Genomic DNA, 18,046 nt, shown 5'->3' with positions numbered 1-18,046 from the left:
TAAGTGCATATCTTTGATGGAAAGAGGGGAGGGGAATAAACAGTACACTCTAAAGTATATTTTAAATGCATATAAAGAAAAATGCCAAACTGTTCAGCAAATGTGTTTTCCTTCACCCATTGAATAAATGCTTCAGAGTGGCATTATACAAGTATCTCTTTGCCTGTGTCCCTGGGGAGCTCTTTTCCAAAATATTACAGAGCCAAGGGCTTTTTTCCAGTTTGCCTTTAGATTGCAAGTGATGCTTACAGATTGCAGCTGATGAAGATGGCATGGAACACCAACGTTCTTCCTTAACGAGCGTGATCCACGCACCCCAGAACTGTTTCCGTATGCAGATTCTGTATGCAGTCCCGCTGTTCTCAAAACCACCTGTCCAGATTTGCTACAGAATCTTAATTTGGAGACGTTCTGCTTGGATGTCTCCTCACTGCCTCCTTGTAGAAGGAGAGCTACATCAAAACCAAGGAACATGTACTCTGTCAGTCTTGCCTGCTGCTGTCCTTAGCAAATCAAAAACTCTTCGTTCCTTTTTCCCAAGATACGAGGAATGATCTCTGCATTATCTTGGCTTCATCCAAGATACTCTTTTATCTTGTACAAAGCAGCAAAATCTTAATCAGTTTTCTGATGTGATTTCATAGTAAATTTAAGCATTCCCTTGAGTCAAGCACAACTCCTGGTGACAATATGGATGCATCCAGGACGGTTTTGGGGCAACAGCACAGAAGCGTCGTGTGATTTCCTTCTCCAGGGACGATTTTTCACTTCCCACTCTAACCTGTAGCCCTGGAATTCCATGGTGGTCTCTTCTGTCCATGTACTAACTCTGGGCTTCAGAGTCCAGATATAGTCAGCTTAAGTAACTATTAGCTATACTAGAAGGAGCAAAACCTGGTTCAGGCATAACTGCAATTAAATTTGTTTTAAATAAACAATTCCCATTGGAGAAACAAATTCTTCTGTTTTTTCAGCAAAGTATTGAAAGCACTGTACCACAACTTCTGCTGCTCACTGTTTGCAACTCATCTCACTATCATCTCTGGCATAAATAAATGAATAAATGAATGAATAAATGGGCTGGCTGGCAGGCTGGCTGATTAGTTTGGGTTTTTTCCTTAAACCACTTTTAACCGGAAGTGACAATAGAATCAAGGTCAGCAAAACTTGAAAGTTTACAGCAGTGTAAGAAGGTTAAATACAGTTGATCTGCTTGCAGTCTGAAATTCTTCCTTGGTTCTTAGCATGCGTGAATTACGCAAGGAGGTAGACTTCCTGTCCCAGATTCCACAAGCAGCTGAGGAAGGCCAGAAGGGATCAAAATGCTTAGCCATGGCTGGGATGAGGGAGAGGACTGAATGTTGCTTCTGCAGCTTAAGAGCAGTTGCGTTGTGCTGTCCTGAAGGTGCAAGATGCTAGCAACAGGAAGAATGGAGAATCATTAACTTTGAAGGTGTTTGAGAATTTTCAGGGAGTGGGGTGTGGTGGCATCAGAGAAAGTGGAGCAAGAAACCCAAGGCAGCAGAGCCAACCCCATTAAATCCAATCCAAGTAACATTTAAAGCTGAGTTTTCAGAAGAAAAATGACCTCAGATAGAACTTCTTGCTAACTTGGATTGCTTTGCCCATCTTAACACCTCTGGCTTGCCTGGCTGCTTCGGAACTATTCATGTGTCTTATCCCATTTGTTTGGTCATAAAGCTGCATGGGAAGCACAGTGAAAGGTGGTTATGTAGCCTCACAATAGTTAATTTTTAAAAAGCGTATTTTGCAAGCGGGAAGAAAGGCCTCCCTCCAACTGACAGCTTTGGGCACGCTGTCAATTAGCTGGTGGTGCCCAATCACTTCAGGAGGAGGGAGAAGCCAGATAGATGGTCTTCTGTGCTGTTCCCCAGGATCGATCAATCGGGCAGAAGAAGAAGGGAGGGATCGCGGCCCCCTCACTCTCCTATGCCGTGATGGCAGGCCAGAGAAAAAGGAGTGCTCTTCCCTGCTGCTGCCAGTTCCCTGTCCTGACTGCAAACAGGGACTGGGGTCACAGCATCAGCTGCACGCAGAACATTTCATCATGAGAGAAAATCAGCTTTCAGCTTTTTTAAAAAAATAATAATTCAGTAATACAGTTGCTCTTTAGTCTCCAGCATGAAATAATGCACAACGCAACCCGGTGTGTCCTCAGGGGAGACAAAAAAGTTGATCTGGCAGCCCCAACCATGCAACCGATGCTCCCTTTTTTATGTGTGTCATGACAGAATGATAGAGCACAAGGATCCCCCAAAGTCATCTAGTCCATCCCCACCTCAGGGCAAAGTATTTTAACACTAGACGGTGCCACAGCTAGTGTGGCGGTATAAGGTACCCCTCAAACACGTGTGAGCTGCATTCGCTACTGACCCTATAAGATTCCCCCACGCACCCCCAATACGTGAGAACTGCTTGAAGTGCCATTGTAATAAGACCTTCACGGCAAGCTGAATTGACCTGAGTGGCAACAAGGGACAGGAACCAGTGGCCATGAAGCCACTCTGTTTATATCCACTGACCAGATCACCAAGACAGCGTAATAGCATGCTGACCTAGTAGGAAGAGATAACTAACAAGGTCACCCACATGGCTTTATCAAAAGCATTCCAACGTCACGCTGTAATTTTCACTCTGTGCCCCTCTTTGCCTTGTCTTTGTAACAGGTATATGAGCTGTGGTTCTGCTTTGGTTCAGGGCTGCTCAGCAAGCTGCTCGTGCTTTGCTGGGAGCCCAGGATACACTGTAGTTGTTTGCACGCCTAATAAACTTATATCTTCAAATTGATTTGGTTGATTTAAGTGAGCCAGGTATGGCTGTGGAATGCTGACTGGGGAATTCTGGGAGTTGAAGTCCACACATCTTCATGCTGCCAAGGTTGAGAAACACTGGACTATTCTGTAAAGTGACCCATTGGACACTGCCAGTGGTATAATGCAGAATATTGACTTTTGTCATGCTTCAAGTGAATTGGATTCTCACTCTGGTCTTGAAATCTGTGTGTACTCTACTGCTCTGCTAGTTTCCTCTCTTTTTAAAAACATAATTTTTAGCCTTTTGATAACGTCTGGGGATGGCGAGAGGGAATCGGTCATTGTTTTCAGGACATTGCTTCAAGCAGGAACATACCCACATCACATTGCACAAGCAAAAATCCATGAAATCAATTTCTTGCTGGCTCCGATGGCTATGGAAATCCGCAAGGCACATGGCCATTGATTTTAAGCTGAGCCTGACTACTAGCAAAACTGCTGGTTTTCTGAGCAACAAGACAGAAGTGATTTGTCTGGCAATCCTCAGTGACCCCCTCCCACTGCTTGTCACTCGGTTGATCTGATCATACGGCTACAATCTGATCATACAGCCACAGCCAGCCAGCGAAGCAAGGGACTGGTCCTCTCTGCAGACATCCTTGACAATGATAATAATTCAGATTTATGACTCTTTTCCTCTGGGAATGCAACAATTTCTACTCCAATTTTTATCCACAACAGCCCTGCGAAGACAGTTGGGCTAAGGGTGACTCTCTAAAAGTCTATTGGTTAGTTTCCATGGATGAGGGTAGACTTCAATCTGTATCACCCATGTCCTTTAATCATTTACACCATAATCCCTCCAAAAAAATCAGTGTGTTCCTTTTTTATGTATGTTACGTTTATTATCCAAAATCTAAAGGAATGGATAGAACTTTTCCTCCAGTAGAGCATATCTACCTCCCAATATGGGATGCCCGCTACTTTTAATGACAGACATTTTGTATGAGAAAAATGTGTTTATTTATAGTTTACAAAACTTCTTACAGTGTAAAAGAAATGAAACAATGTAAAAAAAAAAGCTCATTATGAATCACAAACTGTAAAATTCTATTTTCATGGAAGCATCTTGTATCATCATGTAACATGGACTAATCTTCTGGGTAGCAGCATACAGAATAGATAAGCACTCTAAATACTATATTTGAAATGAGCTCCATTCTAGGTTTACACTCAGAAAAATTGTAATTAAGTGAAATTTGCACAATTTGGTTTAGAAGAACCCATAATGGCAAACTTATAAAGTTTAAGAAAATTACTTCTCTGAGGACTAAACAATACCATTTCTATTTTCTGTTATATAATATACTATTAATAAGGAAACAAAATAAAATACACTGTCAATTTAAGAATTAATTAAGATTTAAATGTCTAATCACCCTGGTTACAGCTTCAGTTACACTCTCCAATAATCGATAATCGAACTTGTCCAGGCCATATATAAAAGTGGATTGTTGTTGTTGTTGTTATCCTGCCTTACTTTCTTCAACGTATCACAGTGAAAATAGAAGGTCAGACAGGTATAACTACAAAAAAAAACTGCAAAATGCGGAATGACGCAACCTGAAGCTCTCGTACATATTTCACAGGTAACCACTAGAGAGGGGGAAAAAATTATCTGCCCCAACAGGCAGCACATGAATTAGATTGATTTGTTCTAAAGGTGAGCTCAGCTGAGATCAAAAGTACAGCAACTGAAGATTACCTGATGCAGCTGTTGAGCTCTCGTTGCCAAGTTTTACAAGACTGAGAAACCCAGCCCGTCCCAGATCCACAGTGATCTAGGAGTTAAACTGCGTAGTGATCAGGCTGGAAGTGGAAAAGCCTGGGGGCGTAGGGGTCAGCCTCCGCAGCCACCTTCTGTCCTGGGTAAGCGTGGAAGTGCTCCTCAGGGAAGTTAATCCAGCCTCTCTGGGCGCTGTACCGCTCGGCTTCGGCGAGGATCCTGGTCAGGGCCATGATGTAGCTGAGTGCCATCTGAAGAGTCTCATACTTGGAGAGCTTTTTGTCTTGCCCCCACTGGGGGACCACTCTGCGGAGGTGGTCAAAGGCCGTGTTGAGACCCTGCATCCTCCTCCTCTCCCTCGCGTTTGCAGCCAGCCTGCGCTTGGCGGCATTCTGCAGGCGCTCGGAGCTGCCCTTGGCTGCGCAGCCTGGCTCTCCGCTGCGGTGGAAGTCAGCATCCCCGCTGGGGGTCACCTCGGGGCTTGGTTTGCAGGGTTTCATGGGGGGGTGGTTCTGGCTGGAGCCAAGGGCCGTCTTAGCAGACAAAGAAAAGTTTACAGCATGCCTTTTAAAAAACAAAAGGCTTTCCCCAAATTCAAGAGGATGGGCTTATTTTGAAAAGTAGCATCTTCCCCAAATTACATAATTCAGTAGGTATGAAATTGTCCCCGTTTTGGCTAAATCAAGAGGGAAACCTGGAGTTCTCCTCACATTTGCTGGAATCTCGGTCTTCTTCATTTCTTCCCGCCTGGGAAAGAAACACAGGGCATCTTTGCGTTCAAAGGTTCCAATTTAAAATGGTACGAAAGCTACAGTGAGTGCAGAGAGCTCATCATATCTCAAAGGGTTTCGGTGCATGGCAAGTAAAAAGGACAATCTGTCCCAAAGTACTGCTTAGGAAGGCAAGGCAGAGAGGGAGGACGTTCTGACAGGCATCTTCCGAAGCAAGCCTCCCAGGCCCGTGGTGAACCTGAAGCAAAGAGAGGCAGAGGAGAGCCCGCTTTCCTCTTCTCCTGGGCACTGAGCCGAAGTCATTTGCCAGACAAGTCTTTATAGAAGCAACAGCGAAAGCTGAACAGGTTGCAGCAGGTGGGTGGGTGGCCCTCTGCTCCCCTCCTAGCACCTTGCTGCCCTGGGAATGGGGCGCGTGTGCGCATGCACAGAAAGCCCTTCCAAGAAAACCCTGACATTGCAGTCTGGATCTGTCCAAAAGTCTCCCAAAGCCATGCCTGTCTGGCCTTGACAACTTGCCATCTGGAGCAGCGTCTGGCCTGACCCCACAAGAATCACGACAGCTAAGCAAAAGGTCTTTCTTTCTTTTTTCAATGAATCAGCTTCTGCAGCTCAGCAAAAAGCTTTCCTGACACATCGCCGGGTTGCTCACTTGCCCCAAAGGACTGGGGAAAGGGGGGTGGGTAGGAGAAGGAGCTATTAATAAGGATATGTAAACCCAAGAGCAAGCTAGAGACTTAGATGCTTAAAACAAAACAAAACAAACTTTAGGATTCAGAGCTTCTCGCAACTGGCTTATTACATAAGAGGAAGCAGATCGGTTGAGTTGTTACTTATAAAGCATGGCTGAACAATACTTTCAAGGAATACGTTTTTATGGTATTACAAATGCATAAAAAGAGGGGATTTGGCAGCCTGCTCTCCAAATAATGGGATATTTGTCACAGATATGTATTGACTGCAAAATGCCTATGATTTTCTAAATAACAGAGAAAAATATTCTTTTGTGCTTTCACAGGCATATATTAGTCTTCTTGAAAAGGCTTTTTTTTCACCTTTATGTATTTCTTTCCCACTGGAAAATGTGATGTAAGTTTTAAGGTGAAAGAATATAATTTCCAGACTAATTAAACTATTACTGGGTATTTATTAACAAGTCATGTTTTCGTTCAGGCTTGTAACATGGCATTTTGATCTAAAACTGTGGCTCAATTGTTCCAGTTATGACTCCAAAACATCTCGTGATTGCAAACAGTTGATTAAGCCTGCACAATGACAATGAATGAAGTTGAATAATCTGAAAACAATAGGATTCAATTGAACATTAGTGGTCTCCAGCATGACAGATGTCGAGCCCAGCCTGTTTGGCGTAGTTATCCCACTCTTATTATTCTGCCCCTTAAATGGGCTTGTTAATGGAGGGGGGAGGCTGAACATCTATATTTGTCCTTAGCCACATTTCAGCAGCATTTTTCCCATTTATGAATGGCACTGCCCTTGTTCATACAAAATAATTCACATCTTCCTGTTTATTTTTATTTGCCTTCCATTAGGTCAAAAACCCTGTCTTTAGAGTCCATACTGTTTTCTCAGTGAGATCTGTGCCTGTGGCTGGTCATGCTGGTTATGTGTAAAAAGAGAAGCTTCAGGAAAGACAGAAAGCTGTTGATCTTTTTGAAGCTTCAGACTGGTGTTTAAATTCCAGTGAATCTTTTCTGATTCCATTTGAATCAGTATTGTGGCTAATCAGACTAAAAGTCTTACTGTACTTACTCCTTCCTTGGTTTGGATCAGCTTTCAAGACATGCTATTTCTTCATAATAGCTTCATGAAAGCTCTGCAAGGGCTGAATTGCTAGATCAAATCCTAGCTTACTGGCAATTGAAAGTTTTGAGAAGGATAGGCTGCGAACTAGTTATCCTTATGATTATTAACAACAAATAAATGAAATAATATATTAGTTAACATAGATTTTAATTTCCTAAACAATAATTCCAAGATACATTTAACTACCTTAAGTGCTTTCCTACCATAATTAGAACCAAGTCTTTCAAGGATGCTACATAATAACTTTCCAGTTGAGCCCATAATGTTATTCACTTCCATTTTCACTCCAGTTCATTACGGGAGTTAACCAACTTTTATGTATTTATTTATTATGAGATTTATGTCCCATCTTTATTTTCTCAAGGCAATACACATAATGCTCCTCCCCCTATTTTGTCCAGAGCAACACCCCTGTAAGGTGAGTTGAGCTGAGAGAAAGTGATTGATTTTATTATAATTTCTAATTGTCTCCAGGGAATCTCTTACATTATATAATGAATTATTTTGTTTCAAATATTTCTGAGGAGAAGATGATAATTTAACAGATTTTTTTTCCTCCAGTTCCCAACACATCTGCCTAATACACTTTAAAGAATATTTGGTGCTCAAAGCTCAAGCTCCAGATAACCAATCGAAGAATATGCCAAGTTTTCAAAGTGTGACTCAAGGCTTCTTTTACTTTCTTTTCAAACTTTGTACCATGTGATTGATTCATTGTTTTCTCCAAGAAGCATAAGTCATTGCATTAGCCTGTTTAAATGTCTTAAATGTTTCCCAAACACACCCCTATTGGCTTGCAGAACCTTGGTTTGGAAGGGGGAAGTTGATCAACAAACTGAAATTCATTTAGCAACAACATATTAAAATGCTACCTTTCCCTAACTGAAGTTTTTATTTATAAAACTAATGACAACTATAGGGGTAAAGTCAGAAGCTGGCCAATATAAAACTTCTCAACTAAATTAACCATCAGTTGAGACGTTAAAAAATAATTCAGTTTTGAACATGTGCATATGGGGTTCATAGTAAAGGATGTAACTGCTTCCGTGTATCAACTGAATTAAATTCCCAGATGTTTGCATGGAAAACTTTCTGACTCTGGACTATAAGGGTTTCTTTTCCCCTTGAAATTTTATTCTGATCCAAAATTAAACTAAATTCAAATTTAAAGTCCCCAGATACTTGCAGATCTGGTCTGTTTGCAAAACAATGCTGTATAACAGGGTTTCTCAACCAGGGTTCCGTGGATCCCTAGGGTTCTGCGAGAGGTCACTAGGGGTTCCCTGGGAGAGCATGATTTATTTAAAAAAAATATTTCAAATTCAGACAACTTCACATTAAAGAGGTAAGTTTCATTCTTTATTTTTAGTTTAAGAACACTGTTAATGCATATATACATTATGCTATAGAATATCAGATTTACCTTGAGTTGGACAATGAACATTTATCCACCCAACAATTGCTATTATTATCAAAATTATATAATTATAATACCTTCAATGTCCAAAATTTCCTGTTCAGCTATTCAAGTCAGTACCCCTCTGGGTGTTTTCAGATTTCCTGAAATTCTTTATCTCCAATTTATTAGACATAAAACTTTTCCTTTCAACTAGTTCTTCCTTCTCCATCAAAAGAAAGGCAAAGAGAGAGAAGAATCTCTGAAAATGATTCATCTAACCAGGGTTGAAACTCAGCAGCAAAATGAGGATTATCCTGGGGCAAATGATTGTATTTCTGTTAGTCCAGATTACATGCATCCTCGGTTTCTCCCATCTCAGCCAACCCATGCACAACTTAGCCAGAACCCAGATATATGTGTAGTTTAACTGGGGCACTGAAAGCACTGTGGCTATATGAGGCTACATGGTACTTCCTAAGGCAGGAGTGTCTGTACGGTGTGGTCAAGTTGGTGGCCATACTGGTGCCATTGAAGCTCTTCCCATTTTTTACATGCATTGAAGCTTCGATTGCACCGTTGCAGCCACCATCTTGATTTTTTTTTTAACCACCCTTGTGGACATGCCTGCCATAAGGAGATTGAAGAGCCCCCTGGCAGACAGCTGGATGACTGGTAAGAATTTCTACTATCTGCCATAGAAATCAAAGTTAAAAAGCTTCCCTCCCTACATTACCTTACATGTGAGAAACTAGACTTGATTTCTGTGTGACAGCAGCCAAGAACACAATAGCGATGCCGGTCACAAGGACCTGGCCTGGGCAGACATGGTTCTCAGCCCCAGCTTTGCCTCCAGTTCCTGGACCTCATAATTGAAGTGAAAAACAAAGTTAATCTATGAATGAGGATTTAGCATTCTAAGCAATGCCCTGGCCCAGTGCTTGGCTTGTTCAGAGACACATGATCATAACAGTACTGTGCTGACAGATGACACAGACCTATTATTTTTTAATTCCAATTTATCTCCTTGTGCAAACAGGCATAAAATTACAACCTTCCACCCAGCGTGCCTTATTGATTTCCAATTGGCACAGTATGCCAGATGTTGTCTGGTTGTTTGCTTTGACCTCCACCAGTGACACTGAGAGCTTCCCAGCTTGGTCGCTTAGGGCTTTCTCAGCAGGGAGGAGCCACCTTGGGCTGGAGGCTTCCAAGTAGGTTCCATATGTTCTGGGGTGGGAGGGCTTGGCTGATTGGAATCAGCTCCGAAGGGGCATCCAGCGTTAAAACTTGAGATGGCCCAGAAGATATTATAAATGCCCCCAATCTAATTAAATATTTTTGCCTTCTTCAGATAAACAAAAGGAAATGAAGGCAAGGAAGAAAGGAATAGAGTGCCCCATTTGCCAGTAGTGGTCCTGAAGTCAAAAAAGCATGTTTTGTATGCCTCTAATGGACCAAACCACTTATCTAAATATTTGACTGTTTATGAATTACACAATTGGTCCATCTTTGGGTTATTTCATTTACAGACAAGCTGAGGATGATTTGAAATGTAATGTTTACTTGACTTCTCAGCAGGACAGCAGAAAGATTTTTAAAAAAAGGAAATGAAGACTTGTCCATGGAACTGAGAGACACTATGGCATTTTGTTGGTGAGAGATTAATGCAGCCTTTCTAGTCAGCATTATTTTAAATATTTTTCATTTGCACTCCAGCCCAAGTTAAAACCTTTTAAGTAGCCCTGTTGAGTGCAGGTCCTTAATTTCCTCCTATGGAAAACACTCAAATTTCTTTGTTATAGTTTGTATAATCTTAGATTAGATTTCGTACTTCAGTTTTGTTTTTAATTTTTGTACCTGGTCTGGTTCTGAACCACAGAACAAGCCTGCATTAGGGCCCATTTAATACTGCCTGGATGAAGCATAATTTCTTTAGGAGAATTTAAAATTCTGCATGAAATTGCTATAAGGGAAACAAAGTTAATTTGGTGATTTGAACAATGTTGAACTTGTCTCTATATAAGCACAAAAGTAGCTAAGTAAAAAATCTGATGCTACCCATGACGTGTCTCAAATGTATGAGAATGCATATAAAACATGCAATGTCTTGAATGCAGATTAAGACCTTATTGTAAAGATGGCATTACTTTTTAAAAAGATGAAATTGCATGGTACTTTATGCAAGCTGTCGCCTTAAGATAAAACAATTAGGATCTGCAGCAAATACTGAAATGTATCCAAACCACCAGCCAGAATGTGTTTTTTTAACCAGTTGCCACTCAGTTGTCTCTACTGACTATTCGGGGTTTTCTCTGATTTTGTTTTTTAAGGTATTTTTGGTCCTTTTTTCAAACATGAAGCTTCTTCAAATATTCTGGCGCTGTTCCCACAAAATACTCAACTCAATGTTGGTTCCTTAGTCAAATCCATTTATGAATAGTTCTGAACATACATTCACATTATCTAGGTCAAAAATTCAAAATACTAGTCTAATATCCCATAAACCTTTGTGCCAAGAGAGTCTTAGCAAGTCTTCATAAAGATGACTATCACTAGCCATCCTCTTCATTGGCCATTGCAGCCAAGTGGTGTGTCTGAGGGGTAGTCTAGGCTGGCAGACCTTGGCAATGAATTCCCAAAGGAGAGAAGAATCACTTTTTCAGCCACTCTTTCTGCCTAGCTCTATTTCTTAGAGAAGAAAACAGGCAATGTCTCTCAATTATCCACATGACCACGGACGGGTCCTTACGGACAACGCCGGCTCCATGGCTTAGAAACGGAGATGAGCACCGCCCCCTAGAGTCGGACACGACTGGACTTTACGTCAAGGGAAACCTTTACCTTTACCTTACATTAACCCCACTATCAACCCAGTTAAGCATGTTGTGGGAACAGATCCACTGTTGTTTCTCTCTGTGGATCTGATTTGGTGCTTCTCCCTAGCTTTACCATTACAACAATCCCATGCTCTAGAAATAGTCCCTTCATTGGCCAAATCTGTTCAATGGAGGTTTATCTTGAGAAGTTTGGAAGAGTTCAAAAAGACTGGAGAGTAAAATCCCTAATTAATTATCTATCTGTCTGGTTAGCAGCCATATACAAAGATTATAGCACACTGGAACAGAATGTTCGCTGCTTCCTGAAACATCACTTGATTTAAGATTAATGAAGAGCTGTTGAGGTCAGGTTTCCAAATGTAAAACCATCTGCAACCTCTCCTGGGGTTTGGACCTGCCGCAGAGTAAAAAAAAGCAGGTGCTCATTTGGATTTTTCCCTTTTTTTTTGCTGAAAAGCTAACTTCATCAAAAATGGCCCTGGCTAATTATCAGCATTACTGTGTGGATCCTTGTTAGAATTTTAATTGTGTCATTTTGTTTTAAAAGGATACACGTGACAGTGTGGGTGATTCCACACCCACACAGGTACTCGTTTGTTTATCTTGCTGGCTGGAGATGATGGGGATTGTAGTCAAACACACCTGGAGCACTGGCTGGGGAATTCTGGGAGTTGAAGTCCACACATCTTAAGGTTGCCTAGTTTGAAAAACACCAGTTTAGCTGATGAAGGACTGCATCCAAAAGTGGCTTATGTACGAAGAAATCCCCCTCCAGTCAATTGCTGCTTGGGAAAGCAATGGCTTTGCCCCCTCCATCAAAAGTATTACTTGGCATTATTGCTAATTGCCTGCCTAAGGATATACATATATGCATGGAAGTTTGGGCTCCTGTAGCTGAATTAAGTGGGAAGGGCAAGAAATGAGGAATAAAATGGCAAATTGCTAATAACATGGGATAGCTCTCCCTGAACACTTCCTCTTCGCCTTGGGTGTTGACATTGTTGGAAGAGATTCTTGTTAGTCGATGGTGACAAAAATCAGGACGAGTCTGGTAGCACTTTTTCCAACTCACCGATTGAAAGGCATATGCTGCAACTCCCAAAGTCTTATGCTTTTCAATAAAATAGGTTAGTTGGACAAAGTGCTACCAGATTCCTGATCTTTTGCCTAGTGAGTAAGGATGGCGAGCAGGGGGCTCCCATCCAGACTGTTAAGCGCATGCGTAGCACTGAGGAATTGGTCAGCCATTCAAAGAGAGACAGATCGGGACCGCCTTAACCTTTGGGGTTTATATGTCTGGGTTTTTCCCACGCTTCTTCAGTTTGTTAGGATTCCTGTTATGTACAAGCAATAAAACATTAGAGACCAGTTCCTTGTCTCAGCGTGTTTCCTGGCAGTTAGGACACCTAGTGTGGCAATCACAGCAACCAAATTATCTTCAGTCCTTCCAAGCTCATCTACACGTCTTCCTTAACCACAAAGTCTCCTTTGATAAAATGATTTTGTTTTAAACCTGATATAAGGAGACATTGTCAATAAAAATAATAATTAAACCTTGGGGGTGATTGCTGGTGCTACCACATGAGAGCTCATAACATTCCTCAGCCTCGTCTGCCTGACTTGAGCTGCCGTGAGTTGGCCTTCAGCAACCCCAGGAAGGCTGCTGGTTCCCCAGCCATGATGCAGCATCAGGCGTTTTCAGACTGAATCCCAGAGAGCCCAGGGGTTTCTCAGAAACCTATCAAAAGACAGGGTCCTCTTATAAGACTCCACAATAAAGGAGGTCAGTAGTTGCAGCATTTGGAGAAGCATCTAGTGAACCCACTGGAGCTTGACACATCTCGTCTTCTAGCCCATTGGTCTAATGCTGCATCCCCCTGGCTTGATAGGACCAGAAGACAGCGGTGGTGATAGATGTAGTGGTGCCAAGTGACAGCAATATCAGGAAGGAGTATGAGAAGCTGGAGAAGTACCAGGGCCTGAAGGAGGAACTGGAGAGGATGTGGAAAGGGAAGGCCAAAGTGGTCCCAGTGGTGGTAGGGGCACTCATGGCTGTGACCCCCAAGCTAGGAGAGTGGCTCCAACAGATCCCAGGAGCAACATCAGAGCTCTCTGTCCAGAAGAACACAGTGCTAGGAACAGCTGAGATACTGCGCAGAACCCTCAAACTCCCAGGCCTCTGGTAGAGGACCTGAGGCTGAGGAAGACACGTACCACCCATAGGGGTGAGAAGGGAATTTTTTTATTTTTTTTATAAGCAAATTCATATCAAAGCCATAGATGTCTTCAAGGTTAATTCCAATCATAACTTATTGCCAGGATAATCTGTGAAGAAGAATGTCATGTCTTATAAAATATTTTCCAGAGCAATAAATGTGTGCAAATATTAATTGTTCTATTTGCTTACTTAGATGCGTTCTAGGCTTGGAAGGCTGCCTGACTTGCAAATGACTCTGGGCAGCTTACATTGTTAAATGGAAAAAGGGAAAAAACCAAACACAATTGCAAGAGAAAAAGGAGCCCATCACATTACAAAAGGGGCTCAACCCCTGCACTAGGAGCAGAGCCTCATCTTCAGAGACGTCAAGACTTGCAGAACCCTCACAGGGACTGCCATCTCTAGGGAAGATGCTGTTCTAGAGGGCAGGCACCCCAACAGAGAAGATGTGCTTCTGGGGTCCCACTAGGTGGCATCGTTCAACTGAGGAGACCCCGAGTGCCCCCACTCATGGGATGGGCAGAAACCACTGGAGACAGGTGGCCCCTCAGATACCCAGGCCCTGTGCCATGGAGGGCTTTATAGGTGACAAGGCCTTAAATTCTAATTTGCATTGGTGGACTGTTATGACTCTTTTCTTCCTACATGCTCGATAGAATCTGTTCATTGTTTAGCATCTTTCCTTCCCCACTTCCTTCCTCCATGGAAGTCCATTTGATAGCCATGGGGTTTCCAAATGCTCTCCCACCCACTCATTGAAAGAGGACTACGGCTGATGCAGTTGAAGCTGCGTCATGCAGCCAGGCACTTGACTTCTCAGCTTTCAGAGTGTGTCTGGAAATAAATAATTTGTAAATCTTATTTCATATAAAATCAGCTTCCCAGTGTTTTAAGAGTGAGGAATGTGGGTGTGGGTGTGCACGTGCGTGCGTGCGTGCACGCACTTGCATGTTTTGTGTTCCCAATGGAAGTCAAGTTTGGAATTAAGTGCTGCTGCTGTTTAATAATGGATTTCCAACTGTTGTATTGACATGTGAAAAAAAAAAAGAACTGGTAGATCATCAATAGACTGAACTCCAGAGTTGCGATAATTCATCCATTCGAAACAAGTCTCAAAAATTACTTGCTTTTCATTTTGGTTCTTCTGATCCAAGCCCTCTAACTTCTGCACCATCGAACTGGACAAAATATACACATCAGTTGGAGCTGTATTTTTTCATTGCTGAAAGGCAGCGTGGAGGGTAGGGAGTCCAAAGCATTGAAACAACTCTTGCCAAATAGCATGCTTGGATTGTTGGGTCAACACTGCAATATTTTCTGAGGAATAAAGTTTCATTGCTCAGGAAACAAGACTTTCTATTCTTGCCTTTCTCAGCAGCTAAGACCTCATTCTGCAAACGGTTGCATGTTTAATTAGCAATCCTTCTGTAAGTGTCTGCAATTAGCACCACAATGATTAATAAAAGAACCTCTTTAAGGCTCCATTTAGCCAGCAGAAATGCAAAATCAGGAATAACTAATCCATCATTAATAAATCATGGCTGATTAGCTAATCTTTTGATTACAAACACACTTAGAGCTCAGATTCCCACCTGTGTTGGGCATCTCTGCACCCCCACCCACCCCCACTGCCCTGAACAGAATTTGAGACAACGAAAAAATAAATTATGCCAAAATAAAAAATGCAGAAGGAAGGAGGGGGAAAAAAACCCTGCATTCAGCAAGCGTATTGGTTTCATCAGGAAAATTGTGATGGGAAAACACTAGGCCTGGGTGATTATTTATTCCCCTAGGAAACAAAACGCTACCATCTATTTGTTAAATTTGAACAAATGAACACAATAATTGCCTCCTTAATGCAGCTCCAGGAATCCTACACACTTTTCACCTAGGTAAATTATAGGCAGGTGCACTGTGGAGAAACACAGCCTCCAACAGTGATTTTTTTATTACCTACAATCCCTCAGGACTTGGTTAGTTCCAGAGTGGCTGTTTTCACTCTGCAATTCCTCCAGAGCAGATCTGCTCCTTGTCCTCACTGCCATCAACATTTGAACAACAAGGACACAGCTGAGACAAGGATGTCTGCAGAGTGTGGTCGAAAAAGTCAAGATGGCTGTCACAATGGTTCAATTGAAGCTCCACCTATGGCACATAAAAAAACAGGTGCAACTTCACTCACAACATCACAGCCACCATCTTGATTTTTTGGACCACATCTTATGGCCACCCCTGGGCTGGAAACTCAGGGCTCCCTCCAGCTGACCAACAGGAGGGAAAAACATTTGATCAGTGCTGTACAGGTAGTCCTCACTTAATGACTACAATTGAGACTGGAATTTCAGTTGCTAAGTGAAGCAGTCATTAAGCGAATCCAATCCAATTTTACCTTTTTTGCAGTGGGCATTAAGTGAATCACTGTGGTCATTAAGTGAACCACATGGTCATTAAGCAAAACATGCAGCTCTCTGTTGATTTTGCTTGCCAGAAGCCAGCCAGGGAGGTCAAAATGGCAATCATGTGACCATGGGATGCTACGACGGTCATAAATGCAAACCAATTGCCAAGTACCCAAATTGTGATCACACAACCGCAGGGATGCTGCAACAGTCGTAAGTGAGAACACTGGTTGTAAGTTGTTTTTTTCAGCACCGTCGTAAGTCTGAACCATCACTAAACGAATGGTCATTAGGTGAGTACTACCTGTACTCTTCTGCAAGTCCTGGAGTCAAAATAAATACATAAATAAATAATCCCCTCACCTCCACTTCACCCAAAAAAGAAATGAAATCAACTGCTAGGATACCACCCTAACTTTTCAATACAAGATGGATGCATTTCTCTGGCTCTTTTGCCCTTTGCAAAAAATGGTGAGAAGTTATAATTGGGTGAAACATTTGGCTAGTGAGGTATTGCTCTGCATTTATGACAAGTACTACTGGCACAGTAGGTCATTCGTTCTGCAGCCTGGTCTTTCTCCCAGCATCTCTGATCTTCCCTGGAGGCTCCAGCATGCAGCAGAAGTGCAGGAGAGTGAGCCATAAATAACAAATGAAACGTGTTTGTGTTTTAGGTTGCGGAAAATGAAATTGTCAAGGCCACCACTTCCACTTAACCAGAGAAACCAAAATCCCCTCATCACCCCCACCACCACCACTCCAGGAAAAAAAAGAAAGAAATGTTTACAACTGAGGGGAAAGGAAGGAAATTATAAACAAACCCACTAACAAAGAACAGCCTGCTCCAAGCAAAGTCAAAGCCAGAGGAAGGATGAAATGGATAGAATTTTGGTCAATTTCACTCTGCAGATAGAAGTAGCAGTCCTAGTATTTTTATTTGGGATGTGCTATATCTATCAAAGAGCAGTAGAATAACAACCAGTTAAACCAATGTTTCTCAACCTTGGCAACTTTAAGATGGCTGGCTGGAGAATTCTGGGAGTTGAAGTCCACACATCTTAAAGTTGCCAAGGTTCAGAAACACTGAATCTAAAAAGCATCAAGTAACCTGTTCCAAACCCTACCATATCTTAGCCAAGAACAGAGAATATGGATTTCAGTCTGATTATTCAATTAACTGCGCATTCCTATATGTAGGCCCTGGAAGAGTCACTGGGAATTGAGCAGATGAGCATTAGCTGAAGTGCTTCCGAAAATTCAGCCAATGCAGAGATCAGCAGAAGGCTGGAACTGAGTAAATTGGGAGAAGTCAGGGATCACACTGCTCCAGATCTGAACCCAAAGACAAAGGCAAATCAGGAAGGACTTGCTAACAATACAATTCGCTACAATACTCCACACAAGGCGTTGCCAGCTCATGAAATGTTTGGCTCTTTCAACAAAAAAGCCAATAAATAATAAAATAAAATAAAATAAAATAAAATAAAATAAAATAAAATAAAATAAAATAAAATAAAATAAAATAATAAAATAAAATAAAATAAAATAAAATATTGTATTTATATAAAATAATATAAAATAAATAAGTAATAGAATAGAATAGAATAAATAAACAATAAGCCAGTTTGGTCTAGTGGTTAAGGCACCAGTCTAGAAACCAGGAGGCTGTGAGTTCTAGTCCCGCCTCAGGCCTGAAAGCCGGCTAGGCGACCTTGGGCCAGTCGCTCTCTCTCAGCCCAATTCACCTCACAGGGTTGTTGCTGCAGGGAAAATAGGAGGAGAGAGGAGTATTTGGTATGTTCGCCGCCTTGAATTATTTATAAAAATAAGGATAAAAATCTAAAATAATAATAATAATAAGCCTGATTCTCTGGACATTTAGGAGATTTTAAAAATCCAGTTCCAGTGTTTTATCAGGGAAAAGCTTTACAGAAAGTTTCACATCAATAATTCCCAAATCTTGTACCACTGGCAACATTGGCAGCAGACAATCTTGAAAAGTATGTATATATGTATAGGAGACCACACCATGCACACTATTCCTTTGCCAAGGTTATCATTTTAATACATGTCTC

General features: G+C 41.8%; 1 protein-coding gene across 1 annotated transcript; it reads right to left on the bottom strand.

Moving 5' to 3' along the window:
* Positions 1-4,622: 4,622 nt before the first annotated feature.
* Positions 4,623-5,060, bottom strand: ATOH7 (atonal bHLH transcription factor 7). The gene has a single exon (XM_063306584.1). The coding sequence runs from the start codon at positions 5,058-5,060 to the stop codon at positions 4,623-4,625; it is 438 nt and encodes a 145-aa protein (XP_063162654.1).
* Positions 5,061-18,046: the final 12,986 nt, after the last annotated feature.

Source organism: Candoia aspera, chromosome 6 (assembly GCF_035149785.1).
Source record: "Candoia aspera isolate rCanAsp1 chromosome 6, rCanAsp1.hap2, whole genome shotgun sequence".
Lineage (NCBI taxonomy): Eukaryota > Metazoa > Chordata > Lepidosauria > Squamata > Boidae > Candoia > Candoia aspera.
This window is presented reverse-complemented; position numbering and strand designations above follow the sequence as displayed.